The 16,361-nt window shown below is 47.6% G+C and overlaps 1 protein-coding gene and 2 non-coding genes across 6 annotated transcripts in view; all 3 read right to left on the bottom strand.

The window, feature by feature from the left end:
* PXN (paxillin) overlaps window positions 1–13,589 on the bottom strand; it is a 51,490-nt gene extending 37,901 nt beyond the window's left edge. For 2 of the 4 annotated variants that reach the window (XM_069795263.1, XM_069795266.1), the window contains exon 1: window positions 13,494–13,563. In XM_069795263.1, coding sequence (XP_069651364.1) covers window positions 13,494–13,548 — 55 coding nt within the window. In that variant the 5' untranslated portion in view covers window positions 13,549–13,563. Of the gene's footprint in view, window positions 1–10,432; window positions 10,520–13,493 lie in introns of those variants that run through there. The other 2 variants (XM_069795265.1, XM_069795264.1) reach the window with 2 other exon arrangements.
* Window positions 13,590–15,014: 1,425 nt separating this feature from the next.
* Window positions 15,015–15,155, bottom strand: LOC138687596 (U4 spliceosomal RNA). Its single transcript, XR_011326750.1, has one exon. It is a non-coding gene; the product is annotated as a U4 spliceosomal RNA (small nuclear RNA).
* Window positions 15,156–15,598: 443 nt separating this feature from the next.
* Window positions 15,599–15,739, bottom strand: LOC138687595 (U4 spliceosomal RNA). The gene has a single exon (XR_011326749.1). It is a non-coding gene; the product is annotated as a U4 spliceosomal RNA (small nuclear RNA).
* Window positions 15,740–16,361: the final 622 nt, after the last annotated feature.

Below are 16,361 nucleotides of genomic sequence, written 5' to 3'. Positions count from 1 at the left end.
TTTTTCTTTTTAAGAAGTTTTTGTTTCTGCAAGGGTTCTCTGCAACAGAGAGTGGGAACAGACTTGGAAGCAACACCAAACTCTTTATAAGCCAGAAAGTGTAAGTCATCATCAGCAACTGACTTTACACAAAGTGCTGCCAAAAGCACAATGTAAACTCACAGAGCAGGGCAGGGGGAAATGACAACAAAATATTTAACATTTTTCAGTCATGTGGATCTTAGTACCACTTACAACTATAATAGGTATAAAGTTTTAGAATGAAGCTTTCAATCTGATGAGCATTCTACTAAAAAAGATAACCCAAGTAATTACAGATCATGGGCAAGCAACATAATTGAAAGACAACAGAGTACAAGGGGCCAAGAAGCACATGGTTAAAAATCTAATTAAAGCAGCTTCTTTTTACTTTAAAAGCAGCTTCTGGGAACAAGAGGAGGACAATGTGCCAGAAATTAATGTGGGAACTGGTCCCCCAGTCTACTTTGGGAGAAGATGTGGGTGGTAATTTGATGGAGATTGGCGATTGCTTTACAGCTCTAGAGCTCTGCATTATTATTTTTTTAGCATTGGCAGAAGAATGCGGCTCAAGAGTTTCACAATGTCATGACAGAGGCCCACTGAAAGAAAGAAAACTGTTAAAGCCAGACAGAAAACTAACAGTTTTAGAACTAAAATATATTGTAGCCAGTAGATGGAGAAGAGCTGGAGAATGTTTAAGGTTTTCTCATCTCTTCCTACTGTGAGAATGTAGATGACCTATCATTCTACCTATCATCTGGCATTGTGCCAGAAGTATTAGTCACTAGTCTCCTGCTTGTTTTGTCACCAGCAAGAGAAATAGTGAGGATTTCTTTTTACCAAGAGCAGTATTAATAAAGCAATTAAACACATGACAGCTTCTTCATCTTGGTGCCCTGCACAGAAGTTGTTGTTTTGTTATTAGACGAAGAAAAATTTTATTCTACCAACTGAAGGCTGTTTTACTCACAAGAGAACTCATGACCACAGAAAACCACAATTAAAAAAAAAAATTATAAAGACCAAAGAGAAAGTAGATTTTTGAGAGGTAAAGATGAGTAAGAGAGACCAATCTCCAGTGCTGACCAAAAATGGAAATGTCAGCAATACTGAAATAGAAGCAGCATGAGAATAAACTTCCCTTTCATAGGTACATGAAAGGAATCCTTCTTCAAATTACTTTCTAAAAAAGGGGTTTCAGCATGATCTCTGATTGTTCCTCCACCAATCCGATGATAAAAGTCAACAACCATCTGAGATAACTAGAGAGAATATTTTGCACTAGTCTACAGAAGTCAAGATTCCCAGCCCCCACATTTCTGCTTTGCTGAAAATTAAGTTGACTTCTTTGTCTCAACAGATCATATTCTTCCCTGCTATACACTGAAGTAGGGCACTGTGGAAAATTGATTCATTTTCCTATCAAGTACCTAGATGCATATATTTTTTATATGGACATGTACCTACTCACATCACTATCATCCCATTACTGTTGTGTACTTTAATCTGATCCACTTCAGAACCACACCAGCATTCACAACGCACATAGAAACAGGGGAACCAGGCTCTTCCATTTACACATTGAATGTACAAAGACAACCTCCCACACACACACACAGCAGTGCAACTGCCCCCTCGCTGAGAACAATATTCCACTCCTATCTCTGCGACAAATCCAAGACTAACTGCTTAAAGCAGCTGGAAAATAGACTAACTCCAACTCCTTCGCCCCCCAAAAAATAGAAAATAAAAAAATAGCTGTTTCTGCCAAGCAAGCACTGAATACACTGCATTCCATTTCATTAAAACAATTACTCAGAAGCCAGCCAAGAATTACACAAAGCTTCCTCCCTGCACTACCCCCAACCCCTTGTCTTCAACCCTCCTCCCCAACAGCTTCCCAACCCTGCAAAGACAGGATCACACCAGAGCAATACCGCTCCAGAGAAAGTGGCACCAAACACCTCACATCACACCGGCTATTCCATCCAACACAGAGTGTTTTTCAAACCTAAGCAATGCAATCAGAGGACTCTAGCAGATCCAGACAGCCTAGATCGTCTCCGAGTTTCACGCCACCGTAAGCCATATAGCATGATCTGTTTCATGTAGTTTCCTCCCTCACATTTGATGGGAAAGTAGCATCCAACAAATTGAGCCCTTAACCAACTCTTACAGAAAAATGAATGATAACCTAACAGATTTTCTCTCTAACTTGCATGGCCAAGGCTTTTAAGCATGATCCCAAGGCAGAGAAGGTACTGGAGGCACCAGATTTAAGCAATTAAGAAGTACAGGAGCAGCATGCCAGAGTAGCTGTGCTTGTGAGGCACTGCCCAAGGGAACTGCTCAGGACAGCCAAGTAGCAAATCTAAGACTAAGCACTAGCAGGATAGATTGAAACGACAAACTTAGGGTTATAAGAACCTGACTGACAAATTCATCCCAAACTCCACAGAGCTACTCCACAGCTCCCAGCCTGACAGCGCTGAGCTCCTCACATTTCACAGCAGAAATAAAAGACAGCTTCTTCTGGCCAGCACCGCTCACCCACCCACAACACTGAGTTGGCCACTGATAACAGATTTCATGACGTGGATTAAATGGCATTTCGTTCCCTCCCCCAGTGCTCCAGCTCTCTGCAGGGATCCTGTCTAACTGCTGGAGCTGCTCACAGCCAGGCAGAATAGTTCCAGCTGTGTATCACACTGCCTAACCAGACCAACACAGCCCAAGAAGTGTCTCCCACGTAAAACCATAATGAACGAGAGGGAGAGCTCCAAACCAGAAGTACTACTGCTAGGCATCTTACTCTTGTGGACCACCTCTGCCGAAAAGGGGTAATTTGCTAGCAGCAACAAAAAATCCCTAGTCCCAAGACAGGTGCTGGTGCTGAGGAATGGGGAGCAGCAGACCCAACTAATGGTCAAACAAGATGAGAAGTGGAGAAGACCAGCCAGGCCATCATCTTATTCCAACTCATGGGGCACCAGCAACCTCAACTGACTTGCAGTTAAGCCTTAGGCTCTTTTGTCTGACCCAGCCGAAATTAGTGGCTTCAACCCCAAAGAAACCTTTTCAGAGAGAAGCCCTGAACTTGTTTAGAACCATGAAAGAGGGTAGAACAAGGGAGCATTAAGCCCCTAATCCATGGCAAATCATTTACAGCCCTCCTGCCCATGACCTTTTCTACTTCTGGCTTTATTTGCCCCCTCCTGCTCTTAGAAAAAAACAGCCTAATCACAGTCCCCGAACCACCACTGGTTTCCTATAGCATGAAGCGAAATTCTCTGCTCACCTTGCTCTTCACGGATAGAAATAAAGCAAGATCCTATCAGGCATCTAGACAGACACAAGATTAATTCTGTCTGCCAGCTCAATTTTGTGACAAAAACATGGGATTGGTTTATTCCTGGAGACCCCATACAGTTTGATTTATAGCTCAGCCATTTAAAGCACAATTCCCCATGCAAAGTGTCATTCAGAAAGTTTATTCCCTGGAGCGCCATCTACTTTTTTTTGATGTTCCTTCACATCGTTTGCAAGATGTTAGAGGTTTAAACATGTGCAATAAACAGTAAAAAACAAGAAATCAAGCTATACTCCACGGCATGCTGCCAGCCAGATGTACTCAGTAGCTCACCCAGCAAAGCCATCTACACCAAACTTGCGTATGATAAGAACACTGTGAGAAGTGGCATGACAAACTGCATTTGAAGACTTCAGGCTACCTCATCATCATTTAAATAACTTGAACTAAACTCCTTCGCAGTGTAGAGACAGTCCAGCACAGGGGAAAAGGAGCCAAGCAATAACAATGCAGGCTACCTCCCGCTGTGGCCTGCCATAAGTTCTCTTGGATCCTCAGCTCATAGTTGTCTCAAACTGCTTAGATAAATTTCCCATGTAAATTCAGAATAATTACTGTCTGCTACAAGAAAAAGCTACATTTATATGAGCAGAAAAAGAGCTTACCAGACTCCTAAACAGCACAAACAGATAATCTCCAGGACTCAAGTTCCAGTAACCGAAACGCCAACACCAAACTTGTTCCACAGCACTCCAGTTGCCATTTCTACTTCATTTGCTTTATTGGGATTTAAAAACATACATACACAGAAGAGAGAGCATGGATTTTAACAGTAGTCAATCAAGGAAGACTGTCCCCAGCCAGCTAGTTTCTGAGGCTCTGGGGCCATTTGTGATGAGAGTAAGCACAAATGGGAAAAACGGCTAAGAGTGATATGAGAAAGTCATCACCCACCTCCTATTTCCATAGTATATCTTTAGCACACAACATTCTTTGAACGACTTCACGACGCTCTGTGGTAAAGGGAAAGACTAGAGTAGAACTACTGTGGGGAACTTGGAAGGGAAAGGAAATCTTTTCTCTCTACTCACAGCCTATCATAACAGAGGATGAAGAAAGGATGAGCAATCAGAACGGCAGAGAGGGAATATTAAACAGGGCTGAGAAGGGAATAAAAACTTACAAATCTAATTCAAACTTGCCATTGCAAGCTTTTCCAGCAATGGTGACCAGAAAAGCTTGAAAGAGTTACTATTCTGATATATTCAGCTGGAAGCTATTTCAGAAACACAGAGATCTCAACAAACATTAACCATACTTTGCAGGTAAGGAGCTATTATCCCTATTTCACAGACAGAGAAACAATATGCCTAAAGTCAGGGCAAGTTTTTGAGGCTGTGGATAAATGGTTACCTTATGCTAGATTAAACATAAGCTACAACTAGAAGAGGTAGGCTCACCTACTTCCCAGTCCACTGTCCATGTAAAAAAATGACTTTCAGAACAATCAGCTTGCTGATCCAGCTAACTGCCCAACGGTTATTGTGGACACAAAGAAGGGAGATGGGGGCAGGAAACACAACACACCTTACAGCAGCAGTTAAATCAGGCTAAACCAATTTGAAATCACAACTTCCACTTTCTCTCCAATCCATTTAACTTCAACCCAAAACAGAAAGGAATGGTGCCACTCCTTGCTTCTACACTGCACTGGATCTAGTTACCTTGCCACAGGGCAAGACAGTTCAGCTTATTGATTCAATGGCAAATCATTTGTTCAATTTGCGGGAAAAGGGCTGGTTTTCCAAAAGACCAGAAATTTGAACCAGTTCACTCTGGAGCCTGATACTCGCTAAGTAAGCAGCAAGCACACAAGGCATGGGGAAGCTGGAATCACCATTTTTAGCTGCTATCTGAATCTGGATGAGATGTGAAGTGAGATTTTACAAACACTGAAACAAGAACAGGACCCAAAGGTCTCCACAGTTCCCTACCTAGCATTTTAAAATATAATAGCAGTCATGACAACCTGCACTTCCAGGGCTTGTTATTAAACCTAACTTAGTTCGGACAGGCTAAACTGACCAAGAAACTCATTCCCTAAACCCCATCTTCTTATCATAGCCTGGGGAAGCTTCCCACAGACAATGTCTTGCTTTCAGGCAGCTGGAGTAGAAAAGCATCTTCATTAACAGCTTCCGCATCAGACAAAAAGAGACACAGAAGATTAGTACACACAGGGAGGGAGGCGTAGCCTCAGATGCAGAGCAGGAAACTGGGACCAGAGATCCTATTCACTAGCACTGATTTTCCACTAGCACAACACAACTGAATTCAGAATGTGTTCCGGCTATCTCCAAAGCTGCAGCAGATCCTGGATATCACAACTAACACATTAGTCCGATTCAAACAGATTTGTTTTGTGCCCACGGACAGGATTTTTCCCCCCCTCTAGTTGCACAGATTTAATTTAAGGAATTCATATATGTCTGTCTTAGCACTAGATCAGAAAACCAACTCTGATCTAACTAGAAGTGCATTATTATTGCTTGTTCTGCTGCCAGACTTTAGAATTTTATCCGTCATTTCTTCAGTTTCACAGCTTGTTGCATATAATACACTTCAAGAGCAAAGAAGGTGAGGAAAAAAGGGTCCAGAGAAATTGAACTATCATGATTCCCTGGGAAAGAAAGAACAAGTAGAGAGACAGAGTTAAAGATGTATGAGAAGTTACCCATTTCTTTCTCTAGTGGTAGAGATGGTGTCAGAGGATCAATTTTAACCAGGAGGGCAGCTGAATACTTGGGATAAGTTGACCTCTCCCAGCGAGGGACAAAGGAGCTAAAGACAGCACAGAGTCCAGACTTTCCATGGAAATAGAGCAACAAGAAAAGAAGCCTCTCTCTACATCACACACTGCTTGAGGCAGAGGACTCCCTGTCTGAGTTGCTCAGGACAATGAAGTCCCTGTTTTATGAACGGTCACAACAGCTAAGAAGCTAAAACAAGTCAGAACCCCATTGTGCAGAGTATTAGTTCTGTTTACAGTCTTCTCGCCCAGCAGCAGGAATGACTCAGAAACCTGAGCCAGTAGAAAGCCAAGGGACCAAATTACTTTACCAGCGTTTCCCCCAATACCATTTCCTGGGCGTAGCTGACCACGAGCAATTTCACACTAAACTTTCAGTCAAGTAAGACCAAGACCCACTGCATATGACTTCCAAATTGAAGGAACTGACTCAGAAACAGGCAAGCACCCCCTCAGAAGAGAGACGGACAGCATAGCCCTGCAGAGCACAGCAATCTTCCAAATGTTAGGACAGATGACAGATGGAAACATATGCAATCCCCTCCACACTCCCATGAAAAATCAATGGCAAGATTCCTCCCTTTAAGTCAATCTTGAGAGGATTAAGCCCTGAAGAGAGGGTGGGTTAGAGTTCCTAAATCAGAGGGAAACAACTTTTAAAGTAAAATCCCTTGTGCCACTGAACCTTTGCACACAGAATTTTGAAGCCACATTGCTAGATAAACCTGGAAAAGAAAAATCCTTGTAGAAGTGAGCAAGCACACCTAAAATAAGAAGCTTACAGTCTAGTTTACATGCACAGCCAAAATACTACCATAAATACATTCTTATTAAACAGAAATAACTTCTTTGTAAAACATCTTTTACAAGCTCTAGTGAATGCTGTTTTGGTTTTGATTGCAAAACCCAGGTTAAAAAAATCTGAAGCCTTTTAACAAAACAAAAAAAAAAAAAAAAAAAAAACACCAAGCAGTAGAAAAGCAAGAATTCCAAAGCCATCAAAAGAAAGCTTCTAAAAGCAACACCATTTCTGTTTGGAGCTACCAAAGCTCAAAAAAAAAAAAAAGTATCACAGTAGTGTTTGCAAACAACCCCTTTCAGAAAAAGGCTGCAAAAAACATTCAAAGTCAAAAATCAAACAGTATCTGACTAAAGCAAATGTAAAGTTTCCTTTCTCCTGCTCCTCTCACCATAAAATACATGACACACTACACAAATTAGGTTTCTTCCTCTGCAACCAAGCAGATCCTAACGGGTCTGTTCACACATACTACTTAGACAAGGTAGCACCACAGAACCAAGAATAATCAACATCTAATTCAATACCTCAAATAGCCTGAAGCAAATATGTGCAGTTGGTCACTTGTGTGCTGGAAGCACAGCATGTAACAACACGCTGTGCTTTGGTAATCCCCTGAAAGGGGCGATAGCCCTGAGTTAGGATTGTCACTCTTTAGGACAAAGTTTTACTCTTTGTGCCAATTTACAACACTGCAGAAAGGCAAACTCATTCACCAAGCTTCCTGTCAAACTCCAAGCACATCCACAAAATACACTTCCTTAGAAAGATTCAAGGAAGACAATCTGGACAAGTCTGGTCAGCTGCTCGAATTCACCGTCTCCTCCCCCCCTGCCCACAATGTGCTATTCTAGTTTATACCCGGACCCAGCACTGAGTGTCCTGTGCACCCCCAGCTCAATGGGGTGCACGAGTTCCGCCTGCAGAGCTCTGAAACAGTTTCCTGTGTGCGCTGTGCACCGTAACACCACTTCTTCAACACTGAGGGGAAAACAAAAGGAACAAAGTTTTTCTTAACTTCCAATGAATCCCCAAAGCAATACAAATCCATTCTCACAGATGTTTCATAACCTCTCCAGCCCAAGCAGCATGAAATTGAGATACTTCTGGACCTCCATTTTACAGTGCACAAGCACACGCTGATCAACTCCGTCAGCTCCAGAAGAGGGAGGAGATTTTTGATAAATTCAGGGAGTTAAGAACAGCCACACCAACAGGCTCTGTGAGGTGTTCCCTCGTGTCTAGCAAGGCCCACCAGTCACTAGTCATTTCTGCACAACATAGATTCAGAAGCATGGTGTGGAAATATCTAAGCTGATTTTACCTGACATCAACCCTGAACCTGCAAGGCATATTAGCTCAGGCTCAATGCTAAACTACTTTTGGGCCAAAACTGGCCCTGGAAGCAGTGCAGCTATGTCCACATGGCATTGTGCCTGAACCAACAAGTCCTGCCGGACCAGCTTGGCTCTGGACACAGCCAGTGCAGGCATCTGTATCCATGGCACAGTTAATCCGCAACTCAGATAATCCACCCATAGATAATGAGGAAAGAAAAACAAACAACTCTCACTTCAATTCAAAAGTTTGACTTATTTCAGGAGAGTTGTATCAGCAAAGCATTGTTCCCTTATTTATGCACCCCAAGGTGAATGGCTTTAGAAAAAGAACTGAGCAATGTGGGGGCTAACAATGATTTCCAGAGGGAAAATAGCTGCCGTGCCTTTCCATGGTGAATTCTGTACAGCAAAGAAAAGCTTAGAGAGAGAAAAGGTCCCACTTTTTTTGTTCAACTGCTTACTATTAGATAATCACATCTTGTACAGTCTGAAAGACCGCATAAAAATTGAGAAAGACATGGTGTAATTAAGACGTGATGAATCAAATTGCTGAGACAAAAAATTCTGTTTTAAAGATCAGATCAAAACTTTAATTTTTGGTTGTGCCAATACATTTAACACCTCAGAAGAGCAAAACAGACACAAGTTTGGATCTTTTTCAGACTTTCTTTGCAGTTCACCTCCAACCCTCCTACAGAGGAAAGGAAAAATATGTTGAAACTGCAGTAGCCTATTCGGACAACCGGAAAAGAATGCAACATCACAGTGGGCACAGTACAGCTCCCGTGGTTCGTTAAAGAGCATGCTGATGAGACACTAAACTGGCCCTACACAATGGTATCTGTATGCTCACCTTGAAGGGCCACACATCAAGTAAATACACAGACTGGGTGAATCCTGTTCTGACTAGCGATGCATTCCTGAACAGCTAGAAACTTGCACCAAATCTCCAAGAGATAACCAGGCTGAGGGACATAAGAAACAGCAAAGAGAACTGTCTCCAGTTAAAGAAACAATAACTGTGAGAAGAAACTGCAGTAGAAATTAATTCTGTTTGCACCACCAGCTACTTCACCCGGGCAGAGGGTAAGGTTTCACTCCCTAAGAATGAATCCTTCGTGGTGCCCCTTTCACCAGGAAGCCATGCAGCTGATGGACTCCTCGCCCTGTAACTTTTATCATTAGCCCAAATTAGAGTCTGTTTTCTGAAGGCGTGACCACCAGCTTTATGCCAGCACTGTAATGTGAGCTCCCAGGTCCAGTAATAAAACTACATTTTTTTTCCTGGAGCATATCTTAACAGAAGGTCTGGTTTCTATTAAAGGTAGGATGGAAGTAACGGATTGCGGCCCCTCCCCAGTGTCTGATTTAATCGGTTTCATAAGCGGAACTCAGTCACCCTAATGTCTCCCAGTGCACAAGGGATTTTGGCAGATCCACCCCCTTTCCGGCTTGGTACCAAAGGAACTCAAACTCTCTAGATCTTTCCAGTGAGACCTGACATTTCCCCGCTACACAGTTTCGGAAGGTTTCGGCACACCTGGGAGAAACCCAGGGAGGAGAAGGATGAGCGCTGAGTCCGGCGGCACGCTGGGCAAGGGGCTGTGCTCGCCTGGCCCCCGAGGGCTCCCCAGCGATCCCTCTACACCCGTGCAAAGTTACACATCTCGCCCAAGAATAGGCTCGAGAGGCAGCGGCAGGGGAGGAGGTGTCTGCCGAAACCCGACCACGCTCCACGCTGCTCCCGGGGTACGGCACCGAAGGACGCCTTTCCCGACCGGGGCAGACCCGGGACAAACACCGGCGGCCCGCACCGCAGGCGGGGGTGGGTGGCTGCCGGCGGCCCCAGGGCAGCCCAGCCGAGGGGCCTGGGGGGCGGCGGGGGGGGGGGGGAGCCAGCGCTGCCAGCCGGGAGGGCCTGCGCGGTCCGCGGGGAGCGACACGTCCCCGGGCGCCGACAGGCCCGGCCCGAACCCCCCGGCGCGGAGCCCGGCGGCGGCGCTGAGGGGCGCAGCGTGGCCGGGCGGGCCGCGGCCGCCGCGGGGGCTGCCCGGGGCGCTGAGGCGGGGAGGGGGGGGGGGGGAGAGCGGCAGTCCCTTCCTCCTCCTCCTCCTCCTCCCCGCCGCGGGGAGTACAGGCGGCTCGGAACTCACCCAAATCGTCCATGGTGCCGCCGCGCCCGGTCCGCCGCCGGTATCGCCGCCGCCCGCCTCAGCGCCTCGCAACTTTCCCGGCCCGCCCCCGCGCGCGCCCGCGGGCCGCGCGCGCCCCCGCCCCGCCCCGCCCCGCCGCGCCCCCTCCGCGCCGCTCCCGCGCGGCGCTGCCCCCTGTCGGTGGCACCGGGAACCGCCAAACCGGCTCCGGGCCCCGGGGTGGGGGGCTCGGCTTCCCGGCCCCCGGCCGCGTTCCCGAGCTCCGGTAAAGCTCCGGAGAAGTGCCCTGGGAAAAGGGCCGGGTTCCGTCCCCGCGGCAAAGCCTGCCCTGCCGCGGGGAGCCGTCCTGAGACCCCACGCGCGTCCGAGGCTGCCGGTGCCCGGCCAGGAACGCAACCCAAAACCCTGTCCTCTTCACTCGAGGGGCACGGCCCACCCGGGGGGCTGCGATGCAGTCGTGCCAGGCTCGGCTGGGGTGCTGCTCCCTGCGAGGAGCCCTGCGCTCTGCGGCTGCGCGCCCCCCAAAAGCCTACGAACGAAGCGACGTTTCTGAGCCCCTGACGATTTACCCGATCCGCGTGAAAGCTTGGGCAAATGAAACCTTTCCCGAACAACTTTCCACAAGCTGTTGGTGCCATAAAGGAAAGCCACCAATCACTTCTCCTTTGCTCTGTTTAAAAACCGTAACAGCCCTCATGTGACAGTGCATCTCGAACCACCGCTTCCGACTTGCCTTGCGTTCCAAACCACCACCAAACTACGCTCCAAGGCAGCAAAGTCCTCAGCCTTGCCCGAACCACAGAGCAGCTCCACCCTCGTCAGAGCCGCTGTTTACTCTACCATCGCTCTCCAGCCAAGTCGACATGGCAGTAAAAACAGTTGCTCAGCCCAAGTGTTCAGCTCCTAATCTGATGAGGGATACGCGGAAAACTATCAGTGTGGGAACAGCTAAGGATGCAGGAAACATGACCCCTGTAGTGCTTTTCCTTACAAAATGACTACCGAGTCAGAGAATGTTCTCAGAGCTGAACAGCACATGTCCTGTTGTCGAGCTGAGGTTACGGGATTGCATTTTCATAAAAACAGAACATGAGGTCAGCTGCTAGCAATCTCCGATGCTTCATTTTTCACTCTCTAGGCACAAACACACCCAGTTTCCCCAGCTAGCACAATTCAACAGACATCATTATTTCCTGTGTTAAGACATGCTACAATGAGAACTATCACTAGGGGGGCATGGAAATATCCCTTCCCTAGTCCCAGCCAACGCTCGCGAATAATCAGCGGCCTCCAGGAAATTCATTCCAGGTTTTACTCCAAATCCAGAACTTCTCAGAAAATTACATCCTTACCTAGATCTAAATACAATACAAATATAAGCAAAGACTTTCACTGTGTGCTTCACCGTCAATGCCAAGGATCTTGCCTGATACCCACCCTTGCTGGTCCCTGAGCAAAATTTAAAACATTATTTGAAGGGACTGTTACATTTGCTCAAAACCTATCACTGGCTGCACAATGAGGACTTCAGGATGCATTCCCCCAGGTGGAGCAACATAAACCACTACCATTTACTGGTAGCATAGTGGACCTAAGGTCACCAGAAACGTGTCCTTTCCTGGGATCTGTCTGTTTCTTCTAGCAACACATGACAGGCACTTGTCTTGACTTGGGTTGTATTTTTACCTCTGCATAAATAAAATGCCCACTGTGCTCTGTTCATATTATAGCCTGGTATGCAATTTTTATCTGCAGCTTCCTACAGTGTCCTTTGGGAGTCTGGAAGTGAGTGCAAATCAAGAAAGCAGTTTCTATTCCATCTCAGGGCTGAAATTAACATGTCATAGCACCAGATAGGGTTGCACCCACAAAAAATAGGTTGTGTCCAAGCTGCTCAGTGCAAAAAAAGTCATTGCCTCTAAAGCTTTGCCTATGGCTTCAGCACTGCAATGAAAGGATCAGCGAGCTGGAAAGGCAGGGCTGTCACGAGTGATACTATCCTCTAGTAACATGACTTTTAAAACCAACCTTATTCTCATTGCACTCCTCATAGCCAGATGCTGTTCATAACTGAAATCTTCTTCACCCAATAACATTTCTTACTTAAAATTGCCAGTCCTTAACCCTCCCATGATAGTCTAAGGAGCAGGGGCAGGTTAAACCCCAAGCTGCTAAGACAACTGCTTAGTGGTGTGGGCTCAAGCTAAACTCACCCAAACAACGTTCATCCTCTCCTGTCCTTCCTAATGCCCTGGAACTCCTGTTTTCTCATCATCTACCCACTCTCCGCCTCTGAAACTCTCACTCACAAACACCTGCTTGCTGCTCAAGCACCATTCTTATGCAGCTGCCAGCTGCTGGCAGAAGCAGCTGCAGTTCCCCAGTGATGGCCACCTCCAGCAAACTCTTTTCCACCAGAGCAGTGTACCCAAGGCGTGCCCAGAGGCTGCTGGTGGGGCTGAGGGGGACCTGATGCTGAGAGCAGCTACATCCCTCATAACTGGTGCCAGATGGGAAGCGCTAGGGAATGGATGCAGGTAGCACAGCACAGGAATACACGGGGCTTCCTCTGACGTTGTGCCCTGTGACTAAGACATGTTATGACTTGACTTATCTTTCACAGAATGTGTGACAAGTTATTGCCCCCATTTACAGATAGGAAACAGGGCTGGGAGCTGGAAATAAAGTCAGACAATGAGTCAATATCAACCTAATGTTGGACTTCAGGACTTCCTGGCTCCACACAACCCAAGCATTCAGAGTACTTGCTCAAGGCACCTTTCCCTCTAGTCAAAGCATCGTTTACCAGTTACAGACCAGCTCCATAGAAGGGTGGCTTAACCCACTGACCTCCACACACTTGAGACTCAGAGACTGGATGGATTAACTGTCCACCTGTCCCCTTCAGGGCTGTAATCTCAGACTGGCTGCCAAACAGAGGATCAATCCAAGCTCATTTCATACCTCCTATGAAAAACACCGTTATTTACGGCAGACAAGCTATGTCAGAGAAGAACAGATATGAAGCTACACAGACTTGCAAGGCACATTTAGAGCTTACCTGTACACTTTCTAGCAAGTGACTTGAAACTGCAGAGCGATGAGAATGACTTCATTGCAGTGTGTGTCCTCTGTGCTGTGCCACAAGGACATCATAAAAGGGGATGTAGCTCTTCCTTCAGGTGAATACATAAAAGAAAAATTCAGGCAGAGCTTTAGGCTTAAGGCAATGGCAGTAAACCTCAACATGCAACTTCCCCATTCAGGGTCCAACTTCACACTTGTTGGAAGGATCTATTGCAGCAAAACGAACATACTTGGTTTCTAGCATAAGCTGTAGGACATGACTTTGCAATGCAGAAGGAAAGCACCACACCAGTGTATTATCACAGACAATTTTGGCAGAAGAGATGAGAAACAAGTGATGAAACCAATACTCATCAACACAGTTTATATGAATCAAGCAATTACATGGAGCGTGTTACTATAAACTATGTATGCCTTTGGTATTTATTAGCATGGCTTATTCTGCCAAAGGGTTGCTTCAGGTTTTGATTTCAAATTGATATTGCTAGCAAGGAAATACAAATGGGGGGACAAATACCATCTATGAGGTTTCACTGTCACTCTGTGGTCACTATTGTGTATAATACCCCTGCACAGCTGAATGTTACAAATAAACCCGATAAAGAGGGAACATTAATGTTCACTACTAAGTTTTCTACTCTGCCTAGTTATAGTTTAAAACAGCTGCCTAGCTCAGGGTCTTACCGGCAGGGTAGGAGCATCCGGATGGCACACAACCATACAGAAAAAAACTTCAGAGGTAACCTGTCAGGAGCATAAGCTACATCTAATTCATACAAAGTGACAGAGGGCAGCTGCTGCCAGCTCCAGCAGAGATTCAGCCCAGGGAGCTGGTGTGCAATGGTCACTAGTCTCCCTCCACAGGGTCTGCTTAGGTATTAAATAAGACAACAGCTGCAAATTAGAAACGGATGGTGAATAGGATTTTACATCAAACTGAGCAGCTGCTTTTTCCAGAGTAAAGGTTTGTGATTTCTTTGACAATAAGGAGCCTTTTTTTTTTTTTTTTTAAGCAAGTGATGCCAATGGATATACCTTAACAAATCCCCACAAAATGGAGGTTACGGTACTGTGCGCTGAAAGCTGTTCCGTAATAGGTTTTGGAGGACTTCTGGACCCAGTCAAACACGATGCAGACTTTCACTCCCCCTCACTTGCTCCAGAAATGCCAACCCTCTCCTCACTGCCTAAGCTACCTTCTGAGATGTCGTGATCCTCCTCAGCAAGAGCTACACAAGCAACACTTCTCCGGCACTCCAGTCCTCCCACTTCCTCCTTCAGCAGCTTTAAAAGAAAAACGCAAGAACCGAGCTTTTTTGTGTAAACGCGCCCGCAGTTTATTAAAACATGTTTTTAGCAGAAGCTGGTGCTGGCAGCGAGAACAAAAGCCCTTGCCTCTCCCCATAATAAACCTCTACGAGACAAATCCCCACTTGCAAACACAAAACCTAGTTCCCTTTTTATCTTTCGGTCTGTTTTTCACATCAAAATTCAGTCTCCGTAGAGACTGTCAAAAATTGCCAATGCCGACTATATTTCAAGTCGTCATGGCGGGGTATTGGGAAAAGTTTTCAATTAGCAATAATCGCGCCTCGGATTAACCTCATTGGCTACGATACTGCCACTGCGCAAAGCTAATCCCGTTCTGTCGCCGCCGCCGCCCCTCGCCCCGGGGCCGCCGCCGAGGTCGGGGCGAGCCCCGCCGCACGACCGCACCCCCCTCCGTGCCTTCCCCGGTAGCGATTCCCACCCGCCACCGTGCCTTCCGCGCACCGCCGGAGCCGGGCGCCCCGTTCCCTCCCCCCCCCAATCCGTACCGAGCGGCGGGACGGCCGCGAAGCTTACTGGGAAGGAGTATGCAAAGTAGGCGTGACGTCAGGGCGCGCATTTCTCTGTTGAATGAGGGGCTCCCCACTGACTCCGCGCCAACATCAGCCCATCCCGGGGACACCCCAGTCTGGGGACCCCCCCCCAGCGGGCTGCGCCCCCGCCGAGACGTCCCCCCCCGCGTGTTCCCCATTGCCTCAGACCCGGGGTTCCACGATCTGTTCTTTTCTGTCTTTAACCACATAAAACCAGCCTCCGAAGAGGCTCTCAAAAATTGCCAATGCCGACTATATTTCAAGTCGTCATGGCGGGGTATTGGGAAAAGTTTTCAACTAGCAATAATCGCGCCTCGGATTAACCTCATTGGCTACGATACTGCCACTGCGCAAAGCTAAACGACCCGTCCCCCTCCCGCCACCCCCCCCGCCGCCGCCCCGCCGCCGTGGTCAGAGCGCGCCGGCGCGCCGCCCCGCGCCCCGCGCCGGCGCGCGCCCCCCCGCCCACACCCCGCGCTCCCGCTGGAGGCGGTGAGGGGCGGTGGGGGGGTTCACCGGGGAGGGCGGCAGGGAGGCGCGGCGGCGGGGCACGCGGGGGGTGCCGGGAGAGCGCTATGGTAATGAGCACCGGGGAAGGAAGGGGCTGCCCCGCCACCCAGGGACCGAGCCGGGGAGGAGGGGGGGGGGTTAGCCAAAAATCGCCGTATCCCGACACGGGAGGTGGCGTATGGGGCGGCACGGCAGCCCCCCCCCCCACACACACACGGGGTGAAACGGGCTTTGCAGGGCGCGGGCTGCCCTCACCACCCCGGTGGCATCAAAGCAGAGTCACCACCCAACGATTTGGAAACCCGTTTAAACGCTTAAAACAGGCACTAACAGCCTCACGGTCATTTAAGGCTCACGAAATTGCCACGGAGAGGGTCGCGCCCCACACCTCCGCAGGGCACGGGGGCGGCAGGGATGGGCAGGGTTGGCACCACGCAAGCAGGATGCGCTTCTTCCTCGTGGTCGCAAAA

This window comes from Haliaeetus albicilla, chromosome 10 (genome assembly GCF_947461875.1).
Source record: "Haliaeetus albicilla chromosome 10, bHalAlb1.1, whole genome shotgun sequence".
In the NCBI taxonomy this organism is placed as follows: Eukaryota; Metazoa; Chordata; class Aves; order Accipitriformes; family Accipitridae; genus Haliaeetus; species Haliaeetus albicilla.
The sequence above is the reverse complement of the archived record's forward strand: the minus strand, read 5'-3'. Positions and strand labels throughout refer to the sequence as shown.